This window comes from Urocampus carinirostris, chromosome 10 (genome assembly GCF_059441175.1).
Source record: "Urocampus carinirostris isolate Australia breed hairy pipefish chromosome 10, RoL_Ucar_1.0, whole genome shotgun sequence".
NCBI lineage: Eukaryota > Metazoa > Chordata > Actinopteri > Syngnathiformes > Syngnathidae > Urocampus > Urocampus carinirostris.
The window spans coordinates 40,247,468-40,275,395 of record NC_142358.1 but is presented as its reverse complement, the minus strand read 5'-3'; the positions used below and the strand labels follow the sequence as shown (position 1 = coordinate 40,275,395).

The 27,928-nt window shown below is 42.6% G+C and overlaps 2 protein-coding genes across 2 annotated transcripts in view; one reads left to right on the top strand and one right to left on the bottom strand.

The window, feature by feature from the left end:
• Positions 1–2,393, top strand: part of dhx34 (DEAH (Asp-Glu-Ala-His) box polypeptide 34) — a 34,362-nt gene extending 31,969 nt beyond the window's left edge. The window contains exon 16 of the mRNA XM_088345722.1: positions 361–2,393. Within this exon, the coding sequence (XP_088201848.1) occupies positions 361–497 (137 nt within the window). The 3' untranslated portion in view covers positions 498–2,393. The remainder of the gene's footprint in view (positions 1–360) is intronic.
• On the bottom strand, positions 554–26,870 carry spred3 (sprouty related EVH1 domain containing 3). The gene is made up of 6 exons (XM_088345723.1): positions 26,596–26,870; positions 18,379–18,535; positions 14,561–14,729; positions 14,425–14,486; positions 10,179–10,331; positions 554–8,447 (listed from the first exon to the last, which is right to left on the bottom strand). Exons 1-6 carry the CDS (start codon positions 26,604–26,606, stop codon positions 7,455–7,457), a joined length of 1,545 nt encoding a protein of 514 aa, XP_088201849.1. The 5' UTR covers positions 26,607–26,870; the 3' UTR covers positions 554–7,454.
• Between the last annotated feature and the right edge of the window lie 1,058 nt (positions 26,871–27,928).

Sequence of the window (27,928 nt, the reverse complement as noted above, 5' to 3'; positions counted from 1 at the left end):
GGTCTATTCTATTCTATATCTTCCGTTGGAGGAATCTGCCACACTAAACTGTGGAAATTTGGAGGCCTGCCTTACTGAGATAAAAGAATGGATGTCACTCTACTTCTTGCGCCGTAACTCTGAGAAGACCGAAATGCTAGTTATTGGTCCATCTAAATGCCGTGACTTCTTCTCAAAAACGGCTCTGAACATCGACAAATGTAATATCACCCAGAGTGACTCGGTCAAAAATTTAGGTGTCAAATTTGACCCCGATCTGTCCTTTCAAACACATCTTAAGAATATTACTAGCACAGCTTTTGAGACTCTTTGTGATTAAGGGCTATACAAATAAACACAACTTGATTTTTTTTTCCTCAGATGTCGCCAAACCGAGCTCCTCGTCCTCCTCCAGCCTGTGCAGAGTCTACCACTGCGACGTCTGCGACCAAGATCTGACGCTCACGTCCACGGAGATCCTCAAGCACAAAAGGCAACACCTGTACTCCGCCAAGTAACCCACCCCAAAACCCGATCCCCGAATGAAATCCAGTCCAAGAAACCAGCGTTTAAAATATAGAGTGAGGGTTTAATAATGATACAAACCCACGATATGTAACACCTCAAAGCAGCACATTGGCACAAAGTCAGAAGTAAGACAGCACGGAAGATAAAAACCTGCCTCCAGGGAGAAAACCAGAAAAACTCCAAAAAGAATAAATATCGCCAGAAATCAATAAATAACAAAAGGGGTCATATCTCGTGAATTACTTTCAAAAGAAATACATTTGGAAAAATATGCACACCGGCAGAAACGAAAGAAGGTAAACAGTACTGAATACAGAGTTACTCGGATAAATCATAAAGTATTGATTACTCAAATCAAAAGGCACATTTATTAAGATGTGAGAAGGGGTGGGGGGGGGTCCTGCGAGAGTGTGGACGGGAAACGCCATCCATCAAGTCACAAACGTGGGTTCTTTCGTCGTTTTTTGTGTGTGTGCTGTGCGCGGTATTGCACGATGGCTTTTTTTTTTTTACGGCTTTGGTCGATCCGCGTCTTTCGAGTCAGCTCGTGGGCGTGTCGGTGGGCGGGGCCAAAGGGGGAGTGGCCCGCTTCCGTTCAGAGAGAGAAGGAATAAACTATCTGAGATTTGTAAAACCAGAAATGAGGTAAACATACCCTATTTTGAAGACTATAAGGCGCACCTCCAAACTCCAAATTGACCAGAAATGTATAACCCGGTGTGGGTAATATCAGACACGCATACAGTGTTTATACGGTATACAGTACCTCCCTATTTGTGCATGGATGATCTATCTAAAAATGCCTGACCAAAACTGCAAAAAATTGGATGTAACGGGAATCGAACCAAGGTCGCATCAGTACAGGCCCGAATCCTATCTACTAGACCATCAGTGATACGGGTAGAGGTAATTCCTTGGCCCGAAATTCGAGCCGGGGTCTTCTCTCTTGCTGTTTTTTCTTTTTAAAACATCCACCCGTCATTGTTCTATGTTTTGAAGGATCCACGCAACGCTATATGCATGCTCGGCGGCACTGCCGGACACAGAATTGGGCGTGTTGTTTGGGGTAGGGTGGGACAAAATCATCCTTCCTCCTCCAGAGTCCTCACAAATAAAATATGAAAACTCAAGATCGCTTCACGCTCGGTCCCTCGAATCAAGTTAATGGGCGGGGCTGTTTCAGGCCTTTGTACCTGCAGGGCAGGTAGGACTGAATTTATTTTAGGCCCTTATCTCCCCTTTAAATACAGGTAACATACGAAAAGGCATTTGATTTTAAACACAATGTCCGATTTAGCATAAGATACACCCAATTGTATCTTTTTTATGCCTTTATAGTCTCTAACATTTGTCTCTGACACTGTGAATGAAAGTAGTGCGATAATGAAATCAAATCCTTTGTAGTGTGACTTCTGTATCACTGGTGGCCTAGCGGTCGGCTTTCGACCACTCTCGCAGCAGCAACCCGGGTTCTATTTTTGTTGCACGTAACGTTTTGCGATCTTAGTCAGGGACTTTTATCGACTGATAAATGATTGCACATTTAAAAATACCGTAAGTATTCAAAATGCGCAAAGGTTACACATGAATAACTACACTAGCTCTTACTGTAGTTTTGATTTCATGCGCCTTATAGTCCAGTGCGCCTTATAAATGGAAAAAAATCTGACAAAATAGTGTTTTTGGAGGTGCCCCTTATAATCCAGGGGGCCTAATAGTGCGGAAAATACGGTATATTTTACCAACTAGAAATGGACAATGGGGGGTTGATGCCTATATTATGTCTTAAACATGTCCTATTTCCAACCGGGATTGTTATTCATATGATACAAATACATATTTTGAGATGGTGTGATGTCAGGAGAATAAAGTCAGTTTCTACATAATCAGAGATGTTGTTTTTTTTCTTTTGACAGATCGGAGACTTGTGAAAAAGTAACTTCATTTTATCAGTTTTCATTTTTTATGGTTATTTCTATCTTACTGTATTTAAAGAAAACTTTGGGCCTGGATCACATTATAACATTTAATTCGTGCAAAAGTCGTACTTTGATGCCAGTGTTTCCCATATATAGGAAGATTCTGGGTTTAATTGGTCCCGCCAGAGTCTCATAAACTTTCATTATTAAAAAAAAGTCATAATATTTTGAAAATGTTGTACTCGTTGACGCCATCTTCTGGCTTAAATCGTTATTTCAGCCTCTGTAAAGCTGCTAGTAGGCACGTGCAAGTACATGCATTTACACCCGCTCGAATTTGTACTATTTGGAGTTTGGACTGTATTTGAAACGGTCCTTTTCTTACTTTCACCATTTTCACGCTACATTAACAGAAAACTGCACTCTCCAAGCCAGATCCCCCCCCCCCCCATCCCCCGACTCCTTTACTCTACTTTGGTAAAAGATAAAAAGCGGATAGGCGCGTCAGGAAAATATATAAAGGCTATTTGAACTCTGTTGGACATTGTTACCACAAACATAATAGAGAAAATAATCTACTCTCAACTTTTCAAGGACACTTCAAACGACGCACCCCACCTATAACTATATATAAGTGCAAAATTAATCCAAATAACTTTTAGATTTCCTCTTATGTAAACGCTTCAGTGTTTATTTGTGCTATGTATTTCTGTCATTCATAAGGATTCTTGTTCAGTTAGAGCCCCCCGCGCATTCATTATATATCTAGCTTCTTGATTTTGCTCTAAAAACGTACTAGATCGATGCTTTGGAATTTCAAATGTACACCATTTTCTTCACCACCAGATTCTCACAAATATATATGGGAAACACTGTTTCACTTTTCTCCTTAATTGAAAATGAATTTGAGGGCGGGATCTCAGATGCACACTACCGTTCAAAAGTTTGGGGTCACCCGGACTTGTTCACTGTTTGCGTTTTGTTCCTGGCATGTCTCAGATACTGTATGGTATTTTTGTTTTTGTTTTTTGCAACTACCTTGTAAGCCAGCATCTCAGAGTCGGCACTGTGGAGGTTGACACTGGTTTTGTTGGTACGATTTAACCGAACTGCCCGTAGAGGACCTGTAACGCGTCCCTCTCTAGAACAAGAGACTCAAATGTACTTGTCCTCTTGCTTGGTTGTGCAACAGGACCACTTCTCTTTCTACTCATTTTATGCTGTTGTCTTAAGGGAGTAGTACCCACCGTTGTAGGAAATCCTCAGTTTCTCAACCGTTTCTCACACGGAATAGCATTTATTTCTTAGAACAATGATAGAATGTTGAGTTTTCTTTTTATGGCAACTGCTTTGAAGGACAGTGTCTCAGAGTCGTCTCTTCACTGAAGATCAGGGGTCTCCAACTTTTTTCAAGCTCTACTTTTTGTTACTAATGAGCATAAAAGGGCGACCAGTTAGATATGAATTTCTAAAACAGTAACTTGGATAGATGGCTTGTTTAATAGCTAAAAAGGTAGCTTGATAGTTAGCTAGAATTGTAAACAGATTAAAAATTAAAAGGGAGATGGTTAGTTAGCTATAAGAGTAAAAATCAATCTTAATAGCAAGATAGAAAGCTAAAACTAAATATAGGTAGATAGCTAGTGGATGCCAAAATTTAGCTTTATAACTAGCAAGAAAAAGGAAAATGTTAGCTGGATAGCATACAGACAATGTAAAATGCTACCGGGATACCTTTCTAAATAGATTTAAAAATAAACTGTTTTGCTCATTAGCGTTATAAAACTCATAAATTAGAAATGAGTTTTTTTGTATTTCCTGTAAAATAAATCAATAAAAATGAATACATTAATTTGTATAATACATGAATTATTTGTTATTCTATTGTCTTTATTAATTGCTTAAAAATAATTATCAATACTTGAATAGATTTTTTTCGGTCTATGAAGCCCATCAACTAGAATTTATTATTCTAAAACAACCAATTTTGGTATTACTAAGTGGTTACTCTGTTATTATCGGGTAAATTATTAAAAATAAGATCAAATAGACTCAGTCAACCAATAAAAACATAACTTTCCAAGAAAATCACAATGACCCAGCACCGATGAGCTATTTTCAGAACAGGTCTGCGGGCACCTCAACTGTTTTTAGGGGGCACCACGTTGGAGACCCCTGCTGTCTATGTTAACACTGGTATATTTCGGGAACCCGTTGGTGACCCTTAAAGCATCTCAAACTAGAAATGGAAATTTCGAAGCGAGCCTAAACTTTGGAACGGTAGTATATTATCTATAGGATTGATTTCTTTTTTGTGCGATTTTCTAAAAAGGTGTGCCTGGGCTTTTCCGTTCCGCACGGCCTCTTCTCATTGGTCACAATAACGCATGTCCGGGGCGGTTGGCGAAGGGACGGGAGGATGGGATTTTTTTCTTTTCTAACCACGCGTTCCCTTAATGATCATCATCGTCCTCATGCTGTTGTTGACATTTTCTCCGAGGCGAGCGCTCTTCTAGGTTTTTATTTCTCATTTTTTTTCGGTAAATTCCGAGGTAAAGGGCGTTGAGGTGTGTCGGTGCTACGCGGGCTAACACCAAACCCCTCGAGGGCTTTTGTGAGTTTTTATGTGCCTTGGAAAGAGAGGGGGGGGGAATTGTCACATTTAAAATATACCTATGACAGACACTCCCCGATTTAGGAACATTTGAGACGTACAAACATTTCCGTGTTCATCGCTGAGATCTTTTATAAACAGTGCTGTGAAAATATTGACCACTCACTAAAGTTTCAGATCAACTCATTTGAATATAACAAACAAAGAACCCAAGAAAATCAAAACCTATGTATCAAAGTATAAAAGTAAATCCCCCCTAAATTTTGGACCACCTTTGGTAACCATCACAGAAATCAAAGGTTTACAATAATTGGAGCCTTTCACAAGGATGTGGAGGAAATTTGGCCCACTCTTCTTTGCGAAGAGTGAGTGTCGGAAACTCATGACAAAAAGTTACTCTAAAAAGTTGCCTGCCCCATTTTTCACATTTTGAAACGCAATAGGACAACTCATCGCAAAAAAACTATTGTTGCAAAGTATTAAGGATTGATAATCAGAATATATAACTTTCAATTTAAGTTTATTATAAATCTACTTATAACATTCATTGCATGTTTTCCATCTGCCATCAATATGTACCTGTATTTACTCATCTTCATTCATGCAATGTTTGAGTTGCGTCGTCTGTTTCAAGCCACGTGAACTCCTCTTTCCACCATGCTTTTAATGTACGTTTACGTTTTGTAGCGTCATAAATTGTGTTAGCTTCTTTTGAATCTGTCTTCTAGGGCTGTGGTTTTGGCTTGATTCCTAACCACTTATCGACTTTTCTTGTGTTCTCTGACCGTCTACTTTGAAAATGCACAACCTTATAACGCTCGGGAGAGTCCGGAAACAGGAAGTTATTCGATGTAGGCTTCTGATTGGCTGCCGAGTATGCAAATTGCCAAATGAACCGAAATTTCCAAACCGAACGAAGATGTCGAAATCGGAATAAAGCATCAGTTGTGTACCTGTGTGAACTCATATTCATTCATGCAATGATTGCGTTGCGTCGTCCGCTACAAGCCACCTGAACTCCTCTTTCCACGATGCTTTTAATGTATGTCTACGTTTTGTAGCGTCATCAATTTTGTTCGCTTCTTTTGAATCTTTTCTTCTTAGGTTTTGGCTTGATTCCTAACCACGTATCCGTTTTTCTTGTGTTCTCTGTGCGTCTATTTTGAAAAATGAAGAGTGGGTCAAAATTCCTCCACAGCTTTGTGAAAGACTCATTACCAATTATCTGTGATTTCGGTGCCATAGGTACCCAGGTTCAGGAGTCTATTACTTTATCACTAAGGTCCAGGTTTAGATTTTTTTAGTCCCTCAATAAATGGAACAAACTTATCAAAACTCCTTTGTGTATTTCCTTGGGTTGTCTCTGTGTAATATTTAAATTGGTTTGATGATCCGAAACATTTGTGAGTGAGTAATATACAAAAATCTCAGAAATCAGAAAGAAAGCAAATGCTTTTTCACGGCACTGTATGTATTTGACTCTTGAAAGCTTTGCCCACTTTCTTCCCGGTTTCCTCGTAACTTAGATTAAGTATAACCTATAAACCTAAATACTGGTACATTTAACACTTTACCTTGAACCTCTTTAGTGCACTGTAGTGTAAAATAATAACTCTTGGAGTAAATTTAACTCTACGTTCAGCGTACTTTTTACACTAATGCAAGCATCGGCCTTGTGTTACGATATTGATGGCGCGTCACACCAAAAATCAACGGCGACCAGATCGTGAAGGTGATGTATCTGAGTCAGATCAGGAGTCTTCTCTTGCTATTGGTAACCATTAATATCTGTAACCGCCCTGGAGAGGAATGGGTGCCTCCAGGCTGTACTTAAAATGTTAGCATCAACTATTTAAAAAATCAGGTTGTGGTGGAAAATTGTTGGTTAGTGTAACTTCTGCAGACACAAAATATAACAGCCTTTAATTTGTTATCATAAATCACCTCTCTTCCTCCTGAGTCCTTACAGACCAAATATTAAATTTCGGGTTCTTTTTGGTCTTGGTCCTGAAGATTAAGTGAGTTGTTAATATCAGGAGACCAGGTTGGGCAGGCCCCATCTTACTTCTAAGGTGAATTTCTTTATCGGCAAAATATTTTGGATATCTCATTTGTTCATAAATCGGGAAGCGTCTGTAAAAAAGAAAATGTATTTTTTCCCTTGGAACGTCGATTTCCAAACAGCGTACACGTTACCTTCCCTCGTCCTTGTGTCGAGTCTCGGGGGTGCCACGCCGGAGGTCAACGTCGATCCACAACAAAAGATGGTCTGAGAGCGACGTGGCGCCCCAGTTCTACAAGGCCCCCCAGGTCGAAATGATAAAGAACGGAATGCACTAGAAGGCCGTGCGGGGGTCTTTCGGAAGGATCGAGCGCCCCCGTCCCCCGATTGTTTCCCGCTCGCTGGCTCGGTCTCACCGGACCGCCTTGTGCTTGCCCCCGCAGCACCCGCAGCGCTCGCCGCAACGCAGGCAGGCTCGCAAAGGCAGGTAGCAGCACATGCAGGGCACGAAGAGCGACAGGGCCACCAGGGCTAACCAGCGGGCGCAACACAGGGGGTGCGGGCGGCCCCCCATGGAGTCGTCGCACGAGCACGGCTCCCAAAACTCGCCCTCGGAGTCCGACATGCAGTGGTAGAGCAGGCTCTCGGCGCACCACACGCAGGTCCACTGGCGCAGGCAGTGCAGGGCGGGGTCGGGGGCGTCCCGGCAGCGGCCCCGTCCGTTCTCCGAGGCGCTGAAGACCGAGCGGCAGTAGACGCAGCGCGAGGAACAGGAGGACGCCTGCGGGCACGGGCTGTCGTCGTCGGGCGAGATGGCCCCCGGGTCCCCGCAGGCCCCGCCGCCGCCGCCCCTCCTGCGAGTCCGCGAGCGGGGCGTTGCCAGGGAGGTGTGTATGCAGCAGGGCGAGGGGGAGCCTTTGCCGGCCTCCTGGGGGGAGCCGGCCCCTGAGGACACGCCGGAGACGGCGTTGGGGATGGACATGCAGGTGGGCGAGGGCGAGGACAGACGTTGAGCCGCTTTGCTATCCAGACTCACCGTCACGTCGCAGCCCACCGTGCCCATCCCGGACATCTCCTTCTCGAAGCGGACCACGCACAGCTCCGACTTGTCCTGCAGACTCCCCCCGCTGCCGACCACCACGCCTCCCGTCAAACCCCCGACCATGGTCCTGGTGGCCCCTGCCCGTCGGTAGTCCTCGTATCCTCGGGATCCCCACAGGTCCTTGCAGGGATCCACGCTGAGCAGATCGCCTTCCTCCAGCAGGGAAATGGCGGGCGATAGAGGAGACGAGGCCGGAGGGCCCGCGGGAGGAGACGGCGGGGCCGGAGGCGGAGGGGGCGGCGACGGCGGATTCAAGGCGGCGCTCGTTTGCGAGGGATGGTGTTGTCCCGGACGGACGTGGATCTGCAGAGAGGGTGTAGCGTTACCAACTCAGGAAGGGAACAGCCCGCAGTTGCCGTGTTTTATACAGGTCCGATTTCACTCGACTAGAGGACGTTTTTAAATTCACTTCCCGTGTGACTGCAAGAATCACGGTATTTTCGGGTGTAGAATTACTCCAATTATCCCTGAACGGGGATTATTTGCTAGCCAACGACCTACAAAGATTTACAGATCAAACGAGTCCTGTGTAAATTCATTTATACACTGTTTTTTTGTACAACATTGGTTCTGGAACTGTTTAAATCTAGGCTTAAAACACACTTCTATTCTATAGCATATGAAGAACCTATACTTCATGTTGACAATATGTGTGTATTATTTGTTATTGCAACATCCGTTGCAGCCTGGTCATCCTAGAAGGGGGCATTACCTCGTGTCCCTTCTCAAAATGTCTTCATTTACCTCATGTTGAGGTTTTTGAGTTTTTCCTTGCCCTCGTGTCGGTTTTAGATCAGGGGATGGTGTCATAATAGTCTGTAGTTTGCAATAGTCTGTGGTCTGTGCAGGTCTTTGAGACGCCCTTAATCACAAAGAGACTCAAAGGGCTACACAGACCACAGACTATTGCAAACCACAGACTATTATGACACCATCCCTGGATCTAAAACCGACATGAGGGCAAGGAAAAACCTCAAGTCAAGTCATGTTTATTTGTTTGGCCTTTAATCACAAGGAGTCTCAAAGGGCTGCACAGACCACAGACTATTATGACACCATCCCTTGATCTAAATCCTACATGAGGGCAAGGAAAAACTCAAAAACTTCGAGTCAAGTCATGTTTATTTGTTTGGCCCCTAATCACAAGGAGTCTCAAAGGGCTACACAGACCACAGACTATTGCAAACCAAAGACTATTATGACACCATCCCCTGATCTAAAACCTACATGAGGGCAAGGAAAAACTCAAAAACCTCAACATGAGGAAAATGATGAAACCTTGAGAAGGGTAATCCCCCTTCCAGGATGACCAGGTGTAAGGTATATTAAATCTAGTTATTTGTAATTTTCTCTATTATCTCTATTATTCACGTTACAAATGGCTCTGGTGGAATATACTTGAGTTCATACTATTTTTATTACTTATTCTCTATTTTTCTACTCTTTTATATGATTCTGTTTAAAATATATCCATACTTTCAGTCTTTATTTTGAAGGATACAGGAAACTCATCATGGTATGTTTTTACAACTGCTTGACTTCTTCTAAATAAAAACAATCGCGTCACTGGGCCACGGTGAGAAAGAGGAGTCATTCAGAGGAGTGGGTCTGTTTTTCTCCCCGCGGAAACTGGAGGCCTCCTGTTGATATCAAACCTGCATCTTCCTTGACTCTCATATCAGCCAAAGATTAATATCCCAAATTAATCTGACACCAGGCTGCAATTATTTTAATTAATGATTAATAATGTTTATGAATAATTCATAACTACTAATTATATTATTAATATTCACAATAAAATGCAAAAATTCAGCAATTTTGAAAAAGAAAATGAGAAATAACTTTCACACTGAATAAATACAACCGTTTAATGTCACGTACTTCACCTGACTGTTCATCAATATAGCTACCCCTTATTATTATTATGAATTGACTTTCATTGGCCTAGAATATCTGAGGCTCCAGATCAGGATTTCCATGAAAAACCAAACAGAACCCGAAGAAATCAACCTTAGACTCAAAGTTCTGACCTACCTGGGCAGGTGTTTGGGTGGTTCCGCCAGATGAAAAAGTGAACTCTTCGGACCGCACAAAGCACGTTGAGGACGACTCGCTGGTCACGATGGTGATGGCTTTGGGGAGCATCTCCTTCCTGCTGTTGGATGACGACTCGCTGCCTGTGTGGGACTGGCAGAGGTTGCACATCATCCTGTGATTCAAGACTTCCATTCTGGGAGGGATTCAATATCTCGTCACAGCTACCTTGTTGCCAGGGTTGGGTAAGGTTACTTTAACTGGATTACTTTCAATGACTTTTGGATTACTCCAATACCAAATATGCTAATAAAAGACATAACTAACATAACTAAATGTGCAGCACGGCGGCGCAGTGGTTAGCGCACAGTTCATGTCAAGAGAACCTCCTGCGTGGGTTCAAATCCAGCTCCAGACTTCCTGTGCGGAGTTTGCATGTTCTCCCCGTGCTTGCGTGGGTTTCCTCCGGGCACTCCGGTTACCTCCCACATTCCAAAATCATGCATTTCAGGTGAATTGGCCGGTCCAAATTGTCCCTAGGTGTGAACGAGCGAGTGAGTTGTCTGTCCCCGTGTGCCCTGCGATTGGCTGGCAACCGGTTCAGGGTGTCCCCTGCCCACTGCCTGATGATTGCTGGGATGGGCTCCAGCACCCCCCGCGACCCTACTGAGGATAAGCGGTGCAGCTGATGAGATGAGATGAGAAACTAAATGTGAATAGAATTATGACTTACAACACCTGGTAAGCTTTCTCTCCTGGCTTTGATCTCTTTGATCTCTGGCAAAACGAACATCAAATGCGACACAAACAAAATGAAAATCAATCCAAACAGCTTGCCAACATCATTTTTGCCCTTCCATGTATTCCGTTACTCCCCAAGCTTGCACAAAATGTTGTAATTTTATTCATATTTAGTTTCTTTTATCAGCATATTTGGTATTGGAGTAATCCAAAAGGAATTGAAAGTAATCCAGTTAAAGTAACCCTACCCAACCCTGCTTGTTGCTTTTTACTGAAAGGAAAGTTCCTTAGTCCACCTCTTTAATATTAGGGAAATACAATATACTGTCCTTGTACTGGAGACTTTTGTATTTAGGACCCCCTGCTTTGGCGGACCTGAAACTGGTAAAAATCTGCAAGACCCACTAAGTACGCGAATATTAGTCTGATTGGCATCCCAGCAGTGTCTTGTCCTCAAAGTTTCTACTGGTTTAACTTCTTGACTGAAAAGTCTAACAATAAAAGGAGCCCACATTTGAATAGACTCTATTCTACCCCTTATTAATTTGGACAGCTCCCGGACGTACCAATTCAGCATTGAAGGATTGTATACATTTGACTATAAAGGATTTTGTACAATCAAATACAAATTACGTTTAATGCAAAAAATATTCACTGGCTGGGCTGTGGGGCAGGTCAGTGCAACCTAGTGGAGAATGATGCTTATAGGAACAGCGGGGAACTGGGACAAAGGGCTGATAAGATAATCGGCGCTTCTCGACGCAGAGGGGCCCCGGTGACGTAGAAACGCTCGGGGATGTTTTGACCATTTCAGACATCGAGGCGAGGTGTTTGGAGCCACGTGGGGACTTTCCTGGCACGCCCATGAGAGGAGCCGGCACACCAGCTTGTGGAAATAGCGTGGGTCGAGAGAAGGAAGCAGAAGATCGACAGAGGAGGCTTGACAGAGCCTCGAGCGACACTAATTCGGCCATATACTGGATGGAGTTCACTTAGTTAAATTAAGAAATGAAATCTGCCCCGTGTGGAAATGTTGGTCTGTTGTTCATTTTTCCATCAAGAAACAAGCACGCATTGTTAGGTGAATGTAGGTTGTGTTTGGTTAATGGAGTCAGATAACTCATCTCATCTCATCTCATTAGCCGTACCGCTTATCCTCATTAGGGTCGCGGGGGTGCTGGAGCCCATCCCAGCAATCATCGGGCAGTGGGCAGGGGACACCCTGAAGTGGTTGCCAGCCAATCGCAGGGCACACAGGGACAGACAACTCACTCGCTCATTCACACCTAGGGACAATTTGGACCAGCCAATTCACCTGAAATGCATGTTTTTGGAATGTGGGAGGAAACCGGAGTGCCCGGAGGAAACCCACGCAAGCACGGGGAGAACATACAAACTCCGCACAGGAAGTCTGGAGCTGGATTTGAACCCACGACAGGTTCCCATGACATGAACTGTGCCGCACAAGCGCTAACCACTGCGCCGCCGTGCTGCGAGTCAGATAACTAATTCGAACAATTTGGTAAACGGTACATTTTAATATTTATTTCCTAGCATTGTGTATCATAATGAAATCTTATAACATGAAGTTTTGAATATGACAAAAACATCCAAGGCAATGTATTAATAAGATAATGTTCTCACCGAACGTAATTATGTCAACTGGAGAAAATTCTTAAGTACAGAACATTATGCAAATTTTCCATTTATTTGGCTTTCTAATAAGTTTAGCAATTTCAAACACCATCATCTGATACTGGTGTTTTGTGACCAGGCCCAAAGAGGCATGATCTGGTCAAGCATCCCTGGTCCATATGAAAGGAGGAGCTGATCGATAGCTCGTTTTCTCTTTTTACCTACCTGAATAACTCATCGCAATACTCTATTTAATCGAGTATTGTCCTTGCTCCAAATGGATTCAACACTCTTGGGGGGGAGTCTTGCTCATGCCACTCAACATTTGCAATTGTAGTTTGTCATCATGTGTAAGATTTATAGTTTGCACGTTATAAACTTCTATCTACACCCCTCATCTCAAGCTTAGGTTTGGAGCTTGAGTAAGGGTTTTGGCTGGAACTGGGGTAGAGATTTGTTTGAAGCGTAGATTAGGTTTAGGATTTTGGGTTTTGGCCCTAAACTACAGGTCTAATGGTTTGTCCCTGGTAGTTCAAGTGGTAAGATGTTTCCCCTTGGGTTCACTCCCCATTCAAGGGTCTGGGCTAGGGTTATGTTTGGATCTTGAGTTAGGGTTTTGGTTGGAGCTTGGTTTAGGTTTTGATGGTCAGTTTCGACCCTAAGCTACGGGTCTAATGGTTTGTCACTGGTAGATCAACTGGTAAGATGTTTCCCCTATACACACATGGTATTGGGTTCACTCCCCATTCAAGCGTCTGAGCTAGGATTATGTTTGAATCTTGAGTTAGGGTTTTGGTTGGAGCTTGGTTTGGGTTTTGAAGGTCAGTTTCAGTCCTAAAATAGGGGTTTCGGGTGTTTTCCATTGTAGTTCAACTGGTAAGACGTTTCCCCTTGGGTTCACTCACAGTTCAAGGGTCCGAGGGAGGGTTATGTTAGGATCTTGAGTTAGGGTTTTGGTTGGTGCTTGGTTTAGGTTTTGAAGGTCCGTTTCAGCCCTAAAATAGGGGTTTCGGGTGTTTTCCATTGTAGTTCAACTGGTAAGATGTTTCACCTACACACAAATGGTATTGGGTTCACTCCCCATTCAAGGGTCTGAGTTAGGGTTATGTTTGGATCTTGAGTTAGGGTTTTGGTTGGTGCTTGGTTTAGGTTTTGAAGGTCCGTTTCAGCCCTAATAGGGGTTTCAAGTGTTTTCCATTGTAGTTCAACTGGTAAGATGTTTCCCCTACACACACATGGTATTGGGTTCACTCCCCATTCAAGGGTCTGAGCTAGGTTGTGTTTGGATCTTGAGTTAGGGTTTTGGTTGGAGCTTGGTTTAGGTTTTGAAGGTCCGTTTCAGCCCTAAAATAGGGGTTTCGGGTGTTTTCCATTGTAGTTCAACTGGTAAGATGTTTCCCCTTGGGTTCACTCACAATTCAAGGGTCCGAGCTAGGGTTATGTTTGGATCTTGAGTTAGGGTTTTGGTTGGTGCTTGGTTTAGGTTTTGAAGGTCCGTTTCAGCCCTAAAATAGGGGTTTCAAGGGTTTTCAATTGTAGTTCAACTGGTAAGATGTTTTCTTTGGGTTCACTCCCCATTCAAGGGTCTGAGCTAGGGTTATGTTTGGATCTTGAGTTAGGGTTTTGGTTGGAGCTTGGTTTAGGTTTTGAAGTGTCAGTTTCAGCCCTAAAATAGGGGTTTCAAGTGCTTTCCATTGTGGTTCAACTGTTATGATGTTTGCCTTACACATTCAGCATTGTGGGTCCGATCCCTATTCAAGCTAGTAAAAAATTGAGGATTTTATGATTGTCTTTTTTCACAAATCCTACAATAATTCCACCTGCACAGTTAAGTTTGGAACTGGAACTAAAACATAACTTTGGTACTCACAGCTTGCCCATCATCCTCTGTGTCTGCCTCCTCCGGCGTGGATGATGATGGTGATTCAGATCCTGAAACATATCAGAAACGTTTGCCGACACTCGATTTACGATTTACGAACAAGCTCGGTCGGGATTTCCCCTACCTCGGTCCAACTTGTCGATGACGGCCTGCAGACCCTTCTCGAAAGAGATGGCGTCCGCGGGACTCTGGAAGGTCAGGCCGAACTTGCGCTCGTCTACCCTCCAGTGATGAAAGATGGGATTCACCTTGTTGTAGACCAGGCCCCTTTGCACAGCACACTCTAACACCGGCTAAACACACACATAACCAGTGTTGCGACTAGAGTAACGAGTACTGTAACGCGTAATTAATACAATTTTGTGACACTACTGTCATTACTACTTGGTGCGTTATTCCACTAGTCAATAAATGCAGATCATGTTTTCCAATGTCCTTAATGTCACGGTTGCCATGGCACCCAATTGGCCCCGCCCGTGTGGCGCCAGCTCATTGACAGATTGGCTTTCCGTCTTTTTAAGCTCAGAGCTCTCACTCGCCCTTTGTCAGTCCGTCAACAAACCTCTGCCCCGCAAGACTTTGTGTCCAAATCGGTCCTGTTTCCTGTTGGTATTTCCTGTCCGGTATTGTTCCCGTTTATTTTGTTCTGTTTAATATCGGTTACTAGTTTCGTTCCTGTCTATTTTTGTCCTGTTTATTATTTCTCCAGTTTTCTTTCCCGTCTAGTTTGGACTGTTTATTTCGATATCTTGTTTCATTTCGGGGCGGCAGTGGCTCAGGAGGTAGAGGTAGAGCGCTCGTTCGAATCCCGGCTCGTCCGTGTTACATGTCGAAGTGTCCTTGGGTAAGACAATGAACCCCTAATACCCCCAATAAGCAGGTTAGCGCCTTACATGGCTGCAAGGCCGCTATTGGGAAATGTGGAGCACATTGTAAAACGCTTTGGGAAGTCATTGACTTGAAAAAGCGCTATATAAATGCAAATAATTTCATTTCATTATCATTCCTATCTGTCCCGTCCTGTCCGGTATCAACCCTATATGTCTAAAATCTGCTCGGGAAATTGAACTCAATCTCGTCGGTCACTGGCTTCCTGTCTTTCCACGCCAGACCGCTGCCTAACGTGCATGACCCCCCCATTTCCCGTAAAATAAAAGGCTTGTGTGAGAACGTCTCGCGTTTGGGTCCTGATCCTGTTCCGGTTCTTGACACTTAAGTGCTGAACACTTATACCAGTCTCTTGTTGTTACAGCCAACTTTCGATCCGCCAGCGACATCAATTGAAGGGTGGGCGAGTTTATATTTATGTCAGGACCAGAACAGAAACAGGACCCAATTGTGTTACGTTTCTCAGTTTTATTGGAGGAAAGAGAAAGGGCTGCGCCCACGATCCGGTGTTCGCTGGACGCGGGAAGCAAGTCGCTCTTGTACTCGGATGGTGTTCCGAATGCGGAAGTGGATCTTCCGTAACGAGCGATGGCAGTTTCAGGGATGGAAAAAACGGGTCGGTAGCCGGGACTGGGAGAGCAAGGCGTGGTCGGGGTCGAAAGCGAGTCGGAAGCCCGAACGAGAGAGTAGACGTAGTCGGGGACAAAAAGAGGTGGTAAGCCAGGTCGGGAGAGCAGACTTGGTCAAGATCATAACGGGTCGAAGCCGGAGACAGACGGGAGCAAAAAAATGGATAGATGGGAGTCAGGGTCGAAAAAGGCTTGCCTAGTGTTCACTGAGATTCGCAGACGGACTGGAAAAAGGGGACAGACGGGACTGGGTTCAAATACTGACAGGGATCCAATCAGAACCCGCGGCAGTTGGCGCCAAATGAGCGGGCACAGCTAAGTCACATCAGCAATCATGACAATTTACTAACAAAGTACAACTAAATACAATTATGTTGGCGTATGAAGATGTTGAATTTCTCGTCCTGGAGAAATTCTCTCTTCCGTATATATTCAAATCCAAGCTCACTTTACAAGATAAAATACTGAAATCGGGGGCTAATATTGTAGAAGGGGGCATGTCTTATTCAAGAACAATAAATCAATAGGGCTTACATAGACACAGAGTTTGTATATTTGTAAAACGTGTTTTGCAATGCACCATGCATGAAGGAAAACGAAAATTCCTTGGAGACTTTTCCCCATATTTTACACGTATTTCGATCATATCAAATCGTGTACACCGTATAATTATTTTTGTATGAGAACTATTTTATTTCTTTTCTACAAAACTTATTTTTCTGTCAGACTGATCTCATATTGGCCATTTTGGCTTTAATCCGGATCATCTCAGTTACCAGTAGCAGACGACAACGCCCTTGTAGCTTGCTAATACTGTCGTAGTATTTTTTCTGTGAGTAAATAGGTGTGTTGGTAAGATTTATTACAGCTTAATAAGGGGAATTGCAATCATTAATTAGGGACGCATTCAGCTGAAGTTGATAGGTATGCAGTGCCCAGAAAAGGAGAAGAGATCTTCGTGTGGTTTATGGCCCTGAGACAATATGGATATGGAGTGTCTCTACTAAGTGTTTGTTCGTAGTCTCTCAAGATTGCACAAGTCGTATCGTGTTTAGTTGTGTATCTCTTAATCATAAGAAGTCTCAAAGAGATGTACGGACTATTATTACACCATCACCTAATATAAAGCTTACATGAGGATGAGAATATTTAGAAACCTTGAGAAGGGGCCAGACATGAGATAATCCTATATCCAGGATGACCAGGCTGCAATGGATGTTGCAATAACAAATAATACACAGATATTGTCAACATGAAGGCTTTGCCGCTTCCACAAGTTGGTGTACACAGTTTCAATTTCATATGTGGCGATTTTAAAGCAGTTTAAAGGGGTCAATGCCAGTATATACGGCAATTTGTAACTAGTTACTTTCAGAGTAATGCGCTACTTTTTTGTGTCAGTAATCTGGGGGGTAACTGAGTTATTTTTTAAGTGACGTTACCAGTAACGTGCCCTAAACTGCACACAGGACATCTGTGAGTATTCTTAGCACCTGGATGGAAGCAGAGAGAACTGATAGCTCAAAACCAACCAAGCAATTGTAGAGCAAATAAGCCCATCACATTCCACTTTTTCCCATGTTATTTTTTTTCTTTCTTTTCCACAAACAAAAACTGAACAGTTACAGTTGGCCAGTTGAAAATTTCCCACTTCTTTGGCTTTGTAACAAGTTTAGCAATTTCAAACACCGTCATCTGATACTGGTGATATCAGATATCTGAGACCACGCCCAAAGAGGCATGATCTGGTCGAGTGTCACTGGTCCATATAAAAAGAATTGGCTTGTTCGTCTCGCACGACGGCCGCTTAGCGTGGCCGTGTGGGCCTTCACTGCGGCCTTGAGTTCAGCACGTGAGCCATACGTTGGCACCATTCGGAGCACGAGACCAAATCTCTCCACAACGACAAGTAAGGTGACGGCTTTAGATTTAACTCCTTGTTTGCTGATTCTTGGGAATGAGCGATTTTTTTTTTGTACAGGGGAATCACCCCAAATCGACCAGCATTATTGCGGGAAACTTTCTTTTTGTGCTAGTTACTTCCAGACTTTCGAAAACTCCCATAATCTCATAGCCCCCACCCCTTTTTTTTTTAATCATTGATTTTCTGTTTTAATTGTGTGTGCCATTTCAAAGGGCCTGGTTCATTGATTCCATTTTCTTGGGATTAGTAATTCATATCAGAACTCAAAGAACTCAAAGTAATAACGCAATATTTTTTTTAGCAGTGTAGGAATTTCTATCATCCTTCAGAGAAATAAAAGGTTTATGGTAGAGAACACACCATGGAGGCAAATGTGTTTACTGATTGCTGTAAATAATAATTTGTTTCAATTAAAGCAAAAATTAAAGCTAGAAAAATCCGAAAACAGAGTTTGAGGGAAAAATATCAAAAGCATAAATGAATAAATGGTATTGCACTCACCGCCCGGTCCCGCAGCCTCTCCCCGCGAATGACGTACTCCCTCCTCTTGTGGCTCCGGCCCTTGCATATGACAACGTGACTGAGGCCCCCCCCACCGAGGGGCACCCAGCCGCCGCTGGAGTCGTCACGTGTCATCACCACGGCACGAACACGCACACTGGCGAAGGAGAAGAGAGACATCATCAGAGCAGAAAAATCCACACTAAAATTGGGGTCATCAATGTGGTGCCCAAGAGCACCAGGTAGCTCACTAAGAACCCCTCAGTAGCCCCTGGATTGGTTTTTACATACATCAGGCATGGAAATCTCCCACCTCTTGGAGAAATTCCCCATTTTGAAGTTTAAAAGGGAGACCTACGTGAATAGTATAGATCCGAGGAGAAAATGTTTTAAGGCGGTATTGTGAATTAAAATTCGTGTAGTTTGCACGGGCAGGAGTACTGTATTTATTAGACTGTATATTATGAAGCTATTTTGAACAGAGAGTGGTCCTGAAAGCTATAAATAAACAAGAAAACCTCAATGAAAGCCACAAGTGATGCAATGCGTAATGTACGATGTGAAAAAAATCGGAACGAAAATGTTTGTTTCCAGTGATTTAGGATCTGGCATCAGTATTGTCACACTTGTACCAGAAGTCTTCGGGGGATAAGTGCGCTGGGACGTCAAGGAATCTTCCACACTAAACTGAGGAAATTTTGAGGCCTGCCTCACTGAGATAAAAGAGTGGATGTCACTCAACTTCTTGCGCCGTAACTCTGAGAAGACCGAAATGTTAGTTATTGGTCCATCTTAATGCCGTGACTTCTTCTCAAAAACGGCTCTGGACATTGACAAATGTAATACCACCCAGAATGACTCAGTCAAAAAATTAGGTGTCATATTTGACCCCAATCTTTCCTTTCAAACCACGTTAAGAATATAGAACAGCTTTTTTCCATCTGCACAATATTGCTAAAATTCGCCCTATGCTGTCTCAATCGGATGCAGAGATTATAATTCACGCGTTTGATAACTCCCGTCTCGATGGCTGTAATGCACTACTCTCAGGTCTCCCGAGGTCCAAAATCAAGAGCCTTCAGCTAGTACAAAATGCTCCAGTGAGGCTTTTAACTAAGACAAGAAAGTTTGATCACATTACCGTAAATTCCGGACTATAAGCAGCTACTTTTTTCCCTAATTTACAACCCTGCGGCTTGTTCAGTGATGCGGCCAATTTATTTAATTTTTCTAGCGGCCGCTAGCGGCGCTCGAGTGTTGGTACCATTAACTGCCCTGTCAAAGCTATATTATTATTATTAAAGCTTTGAAAACTCTCTCGGTGTACCGTCTTCCTTTGTAAATATGTGTAACCCATGTATAATATGTATTTGCAACTGTATATTTTTTTAATGTATTTATTTGTATTTATTTTAGACACTTATTCTGGTATTTTTTGCACGGGTGAACGAAAAATGAGGGGCGGAACAAACGCGGGGTGCTGAGTTTAAGTGGGGACCGCTGAAGGTGAGGGACAGACAAGGAAAGAAGAGGGGGTAAAAAGTTGGTTCAAGAAAAAGGAGTTGCGTGAGGAAATGTGTTCATCTGATATATTTTTCCCACCCTTACCTTTGGAAATATACACTTTTTTCCTTGGATTACTTTCAACGGGACCCGGACTCAAACCTTAAGTACCGGTACCATTTTCTGTTCATTTTACCGCCTGTGATTTTCGGACTGTGGACTTTAATGAAGGACATTTAGTTTCAATCCCGGGACTTGAAGTCGGGTTTGGGTTAATTTTGTGTTGGTGTTACATGTTTAAATGTGGGCGCATGCGGTTTATATACAGGTGCGGCTTGTGTGTGTACAAAATCAGTTTTCCTCTTAAAATGTGGTGGGTGCGGCTTATGATCAGGTGCGCTCTATAGTCCGGAATTTACGGTACTATGATTTTAGCTAACCCGCATTGGCTCCCAGTTAGCTTAAGATGTGATTTTAAGGTTCTGTTGGTGTTATGTTTCTTTTTAATGCAGTCCATCCTTTGCAAAACAATAAGGAAATCCTTATTATTCAAATCAATTATTCATATTTGTTTTGACATCAATTCCGCTGGCATTGCTCTACTCCTTCAAACACAAATTCAATTCTCGTAAAATGCAATACAGCAAACCCTCGTTTAGTGCTGTGATTATTTCAGTTATGGACAAAACTTGAATGTTTTGAATGTGACTAAAACATCCAAGGCAATGTATTGATAAAATAATGTTCTCACCGTACGTAATTATGTCAATTGGAGAACATTCTCAAGTACAGAATATTATGCAAATTTCCCACTTATTTGGCTTTCTAATAAGTTGAGCAATTTCAAACACCGTCATCTGATACTGGTAATATCAGATATCTGAGACCACGCCCAAAGAGGCATGATGTTATCAAAAGAGACCAAAACTGACCATATTCTCCAAAACAGCATTCAATTTACTTTGGGTACGTCTTGGATTGGGATTTTAGGCAAATTTTACAGGAACGTTCAGGGGTCAGGTGGTTTTCAATTTAATATTCTGAAGACAAATTTGTTTTCACGCGTAAAAAATTGAGTACGCGATTAAATCTATTTTTAATTGCAAAAGGTTGGCATGTTTGTGTTTGGCCAATCAGAATGCAGATCACCATGCGTAATAAACAAATGTGAGGTAGTGAACCCGTGAAAGGTGAAATGCGTTATCGCGAGGGAATACATTTAATCTAACATGATTTTTAAAACGAGTGTTGAAAAATTTGTGACACAAAGAAGACAACATTAAAAAATTGATAATCTCAAATCCTTTCGATTGCTTGTGGGTTTATTTTCTTTTTAACCCTTTCAAAATAAAACATACATGTCTAAGCATCTTTATTTGTTCTTTCCCCACTATGATTTAATTTATTTTCCCGTACAGATTTGATTAAACGGCGTACACAGCTTTAAAAGATCAAATGATGAATAAAATACAGAGAGAACATATAAGTTGACAGGTATGGGTAAGGGTTAGAGTTTGAGTGAGGGACAGTTTAGTCCAGGGGTTAGCAACAAGCATCTCTAGAGCCGCATGCGGCTCTTTGGCGCTCCCTAGTGGCTCCCTGGCGCTTCATCAAATTGTTTGATAATGAAAAATGATATGGTTTCTGTAGGAGGACAAACATGACTCAAATATCCTTAACAATTTCCAATTAAAATGGATGGTTAGTGTATGTACAGTGCTGTTTAAAATAATAGCAGTGCAACTGTCAAGAACCAGAACAGGATCAGGACCCAATCGCGTGACGTTCTCAAACAAGACTTTTATTTTACGGGAAATGGGGAGTCATGCATGTAAGGCAGCAGTCTGGCGTGGAAAGACAGGAAGCCAGAGACCGACGAGATCGATTCCATTTGCCCGAGTTGATAACGGACAGATGCGGTCGATAACGGACAGGACGGGACAGACAGGATAGATAATGAAACAGGATATTGAAAATAAACAGGATAAACTAGACGGGAACGAAAACTGGAGAAAATAATAAACAGGACAAAAATAGACGGAAACAAAACTGGAAACCGAAATTAAACAGGACAAAATGAACGGGAACAATACCGGACCGGAAATACCAACACAACCGAGTCGAGACCCACGTTTTGCGGGGCAGAAGTTCGTTGACGGACTGACAAAGGAACAATGAGAGCACTGAGCTTAAAAAGACGGAAAGCCAATCTGTCAATGAGCCGAAGCTGGCGCCACACGGGCGGGGCCAATTGGGCGCCATGGCAACCGTGACAGCAACGTGACTAACCAGAATATCCCTGTTTTTTGGTGTATTTTTTATTGTTTTATGCCAGACAAGATACCAGTACGTGCAAAAGATTCTCAGAAAAATAACAAGACCCAGCATTCATAATGGGCACGCTCCGAAGGCTGTGCCATTGGGCAAAAAGCTCAAAGGGGTATGTTAAAAAAAATAGCAGTGTGGCAACAAATCTCTGCGTTCATCCATTTTGGGGAAGAAAAAAAAACAAAAACAGGTGTGAATTACCGTAAATTCCGGACTATAGAGCGCACCTGATTATAAGCCGCACCCACCACATTTTAAGAGGAAAACCGATTTTGTACATAAACAAGCCGCACCTGTATATAAGCCGCATGCGCCCACATTTAAACATGTAACACAAACATGTCCTTCATCAAAGTCCACAGTCCAAAAATCACAGCCGGCAAATAAAACGGAAAATGATTCCGGTACTTGAGGTTTGATGCAGACCTGCAGAGTCCGGGTCCCGTTGAAAGTAATCCAAGGAAAAAAGTGTATATTTCCAAAGGTAAGGGTGGGAAAAATATATCAGATGAACACATTTACTCACGCAACTCCTTTTTCTTTAACCAACTTTTTACCCCCTCTTCTTTCCTTGTCTGTCCCTCACCTTCAGCGGTCCCCACTTAAACTCGGCACCCCGCGTTTGTTCCGCCCCTCATTTTTCGTTCACCCGTGCAAATCAGAATAAGTGTCTAAAATGAATACAAATAAATACATAACAAAAATATACCGTTGCAAATACATATTATACATGGGTAACACATATTTACAAAGAAAGACGGTGCACCGAGAGAGTTTTCAAAGCTTTGATAATAATAATATAGCTTTGACAGGGCAGTTAATGGTAGCAACACTCGAGCGCCGCTAGCAGCCGTTAGAAAAATCACATAAATTGGCCGCATCACTGAATAAGCCGCAGGGTTGAAAGTTAGGGAAAAAAGTAGCGGCTTATAGTCCGGAATTTACGGTAGGTGTGAAATTGTGAATCAGATGGCCCCTATTTAAGGATGATGAAGCGAGCACAGGTTGAACATGCATTTGATACACTGCTCCAAAGAACGGCCAGTCTTTGATTAAAAAGTTGATTGGAGATGAAATAACCTATAAGGAGGTGCAAAATAATTGTCGGTTGGAAAAAACGGTGGTAATTCCGCTACACATTGTATTGCCAAATTCTACCTTTTTTTTAATGAAAAATAGTTTCGAGTTTGTACAGTCCACAGCAGACACTACTATTTTTTGAAGACACCCCTTTGAACTCTTGTCCAATTGCACAGCCTTCAGAGCCTGCCTATTGTGAATGCTGGGTCTTGTTTCATTTTCTTAGAATCAGTGTGTGTTGCCTTCAATATGAGGCTTATGTAAAGCTTTTCATATTTTTCTGGCTACAAATATATGTTTGATTTGTGTTGCCAAACGTCGCTTTCTTCCATCTTCGTAACATTGCTAAAATCCGTTCAATACTGTCTCAGTCTGATGCGGAAATTATAATTCATGCATTTGTTGCCTCCCGTCTCGATTACTGTAATGCACTACTCTCCGGTCTCCCGAAGTCTAGAATCAAGTCTCTTCAGCTGGTACAAAATGCCGCAGCGAGGCTTTTAACTAGGACAAAAAAGTACGATCACATAACACCGATTTTGGCTAACCTGCATTGGCTCCCAGTTAGCCATAGATGTGATTTCAAGGTTCAACCAATCAAAACCCAGAACACGGTGCATGTTCAAAAATCATTTGTGAGGCAGCAAGACCGTGAAAGGCGTTATGGCGAAGGATTACTGTACTTTATTATGAAACCAACATTTTATCTAACTTTGTTTTTTAACTCATTTTTTATCAGCCTCGCTTGTGATCGTTAAAAATAGAGCGAAACGAAGAGACGGAGTAAAATACTTTCATTTGCTTGTAGATTTGTTTTCTTTTGAAACCTTTCAGAATAAAAGCAGAAAATCAAGTCCGTTATGCTAACATTTCTTTATATTAATGCATACCTGCCAACACTGCAGCTTTACCGCTTTTCGCCCCTTGGAAACGTTTTTTCAACGATAAACAATACTCAACTCAACTTTAATAATATAATAATAATAACAATTACAAACTTTTGCTCCAGACTAGTGTTTTAGGCTCTGGATGTTTTATTTTGAAACAAAACTAAGTCTTTGGGCGTGAATAAACAGCTCGGTTTTGGTAAAAGTTGACCATTTACGGTTTTGTCGGGACCAAAACGGAATCAGGACCCACTCGCGTAACATTTCTCTCAGTTTTATTGGGAAGAAGGGAAAGGAGTGCATACACGATCCGGTGATCGCTGGTCGCGAGGAGTAGGTCGCTCTGAACGCGGAAGTGGGACTTTTGTAGTATTTTTGTAGTATTTCCATAGTAGAGTCTTTATAGTAAGTCTGTTGTTGTTTTGTAGTATTACTTGAGTTGTGTTTTTGTGGTATTTTTGTAGTCAGATTTCTGTAGTAGTTCTGCAGTATTTTTATAGTACTTGAAAAAAGCTATTTAAATGCAGACCATTGACATTAAATTTTGTAGTATTTTTATAGTATATTGTTTGTAGTATGTTTGTAATATTACTGTAATTGTATTTTGTAGTATTAATGTTCTCATATTTCGGAGTAACTATTTTTGTTGTGTTTATGTCTTAATATTTATGTAGCAGTATTTTTGTGTTATAGTGATACTGTAGTGGTATTTCTTTAGTATTTCTTTAGAAGTATTTTGAAGTACTTTCATAGTAGTATCTTTGTAGTATTACTTAAGTATTTGCAAGTATATTAATGTAGTTTCATTGTTGTAGTATTTCCATAGTAGAGTAGTAGAGTCTTTGTAGTAAGTCTGATGTCATTTTTTTAGTGTTACTTGAGTTGCATTTTTGTGGTATTTTGGTAGTATTTCTGCAGTCAGATTTCTGTAGTATTTTTATAGTACTTGAAAAGTGCTATATAAATGCAGACCTTTTACATTTACATTCTATTTTGTAGTATTTCTATGCTAGTATTTTTAAGGTATTTCCATAGTATATTTTTGTAGTATTCTTGTAGTTCTACTGTAATTGTATTTTGTATTATTAATGTCCCAATATTTCGGAGGAACTATTTTGTTGTGTTTATGTCTTAATATTTATGTAGCAGTATTTTTGTGTTATAGTGATACTGTAGTGGTATTTCTTTAGAAGTATTTTGAAGTATTTCAATAGTAGTATATTTGTAGTATTTCTTATTTCCAAGTATATTACTATAGTTGTATTTTTGCAGTATTTATGTTGTAACATTTCTGTAATAGCATTGTTTGTACTGTAGTAGTATTTTTGGACCATAGTATTACTGTAGTAGTACTTCCGTAGTATTTTCTTTCTATGACAGACCCTGTTTTTAAGCACTAAATGTGATTTTTTTTCTGTAGTAATTTCGTGTTTTTTTTGTTTTAGAGACACAAAGGGACAACGTTTTTTATTACTAGTACAATATACATGTACATATATTATATTTTGACCATTTTTGTTTGTCAGGCTTTAGTTTGTTTATCCCTAAAACGTAATTTTGAGAACAGTATACTACAGTCACTACAGTATACCAACCACACAACCCGCGCATCCCTGTGCTTCAATGCGACGTTCGCGTACACGCTGAAAAAATGGGAAAAAAGACCACCCGCCCGGGGAAGAATGAGTGTTTCCCCGGCTACACATCAATGAACGCCGAGTGCGCGCGCACCTCAATTTTATTCCCTCCTCCACCTATAAGGAAGCATCGCGATAATTCCATCAGAGCGACCCCCCCCCCCTCTTCCCCTTCCCTTCCTCCCCCCCTTTCCTCCCATCCCGCCCCTGTACTGCAAGCCATTAAGAAGACATATATGTTGTTTTTTTATGAATGGAGCAAATCGCGAGGCGAGGTTTGCTGCTGGTTTTTGTAATGGAGGAGAGGGGGGTGATGGTGGAGGGGTGCGTAGGGGGGTTATCACATTTCATTCATAAAGTTAGCTTTAAAAATCATAATGAAAGGATGAGACACGTTGATAAAAAAAAGAGAAATTCACGGCGCCTTTTGCCTTGAATGGCGCGACGCTCCGTCCCTCCCTCCCTCCGTTCTCCCCTCCTGGATAGACAAACTCGTCCTATTTTCTCTTTTTTGAAATGGACATTTTTCCTTTTAACAGTGCGGCTAATCGCATGGCGCGCTGTGGTTTGATTTCGGCAGGTTGCGTTCATGCATGTCCTTTTTCATTCATGTCTAGATGACGTGTTAATGGACATGTAGGCGGCTTTCGGAACGGGGGATAACAAGGATGCACAAGCCCGCATTCGTGCCCGTTTTTCGGCTAGTTTTCCCCCCCCCGAACCCCCCCGCGGTGCGGCTTGTCTATGATTATTTTGAAATGAATCGCACATCATCCACTTACTCGCCCTCCATGTCTCCCCGCCGCCCGCTCGTCTGCCCTCGCTGTGCTCAGCCTCCTCCACGCAGCAAAGACACCCCGATGGAGCTCACATATTCCGGGCATCCGCCGGCTCTCCCCCCGCAGTCTGGCTCTCCTCCGGCGGGGCCTCCTCGACGTCGTCGCGGCCGATCAGGACAGGCTGGAGGTTGCAGCAGCCATTTTCCGCTGGCAGCATCCTCCCTCCCTCCTTCCCTCGCTCCCTTCTCGCTTCTCTCCCCTCCTTCCCTTCCCTTCTCTCTCCCTCTCCCGCGCTACCTGCTGCACATCCGCACTAATCATTGACAGGCTCGTGCACGCGGCGCGGCCACGTGAGGGGAGGCGCGGTGGGGCGGCTGCGCGTGCACGCCGTCGGATCGATGCGGGCGGACGGGGAGAGAAGCAGGACCGCGGACAGCGACACGAAAGGGCGATGGATGGAGATTTGGACAAAAGTTGAGCAAAAAGGGGGGGGTTTTCATTCCCGTTACTTTACTTGTTTCATTCCTTCATCGTTTCCACTTCTCAAATATATCAAATGGAAAAAAACGTGCAGTTTAAAGCAGAGATGTTAAAATATATTTAACTTTTCTACATAGAACGAACTAGAAAACGGACACTAAAGATTTTAGATCCCATTCATTCAGGTACTTTGATTACCTGCCGTCAGGTCGCCGTCTCTGCTCCATAGTGAGCAAGACTACACGTCTTAATAAAGAATTTTTACCCTTCCGCTATTCGTATGTTCAACTGGAATTGATTAGGTTATTATGTATAGTATTATTATGCCAACGGCGTTCCTACCACCTATTCTACTCTAGTCTTGTTACCGTAAATTCCGGACTATAAGCCGCTACTTTTTTCCCAAATGTTCAACCCTGCGGCTTATTCAGTGATGCGGCCAATTTATGTCATTTTTCTAACGGCCGCCAGCGGCGCTCGAGTACAAAAGGTAAGATTTAGACCGGTGGAATATATGCGCCAAGGAAGACTGCAACTTCACTAAAACTGGCCCCATGCGAAAGGCAACTTTTTCGCAAGTGTGCCAGTGGATCCTGACAGCGTGGGGCAGCATCAAATAATCCAACATCACCAACGGGTTCTGAAAAGCCAGTCTGCTGCGTGACGGAAAGGAGGGCGCAGAATCAGGAGTGGATGAAAGTTCCTGCGACAGTGACGGCGCGAGGCCGGCAGCGGGAGCGTGGGACGACGTTTATATGAGTTTCTTTCCGACACTGAGGAAGACGACTTTGATGGCTTCAGTTCTAAGGAGGAAGATGAGGACGGTTTACCGTGATTTTTACAAGTACGGTATGTT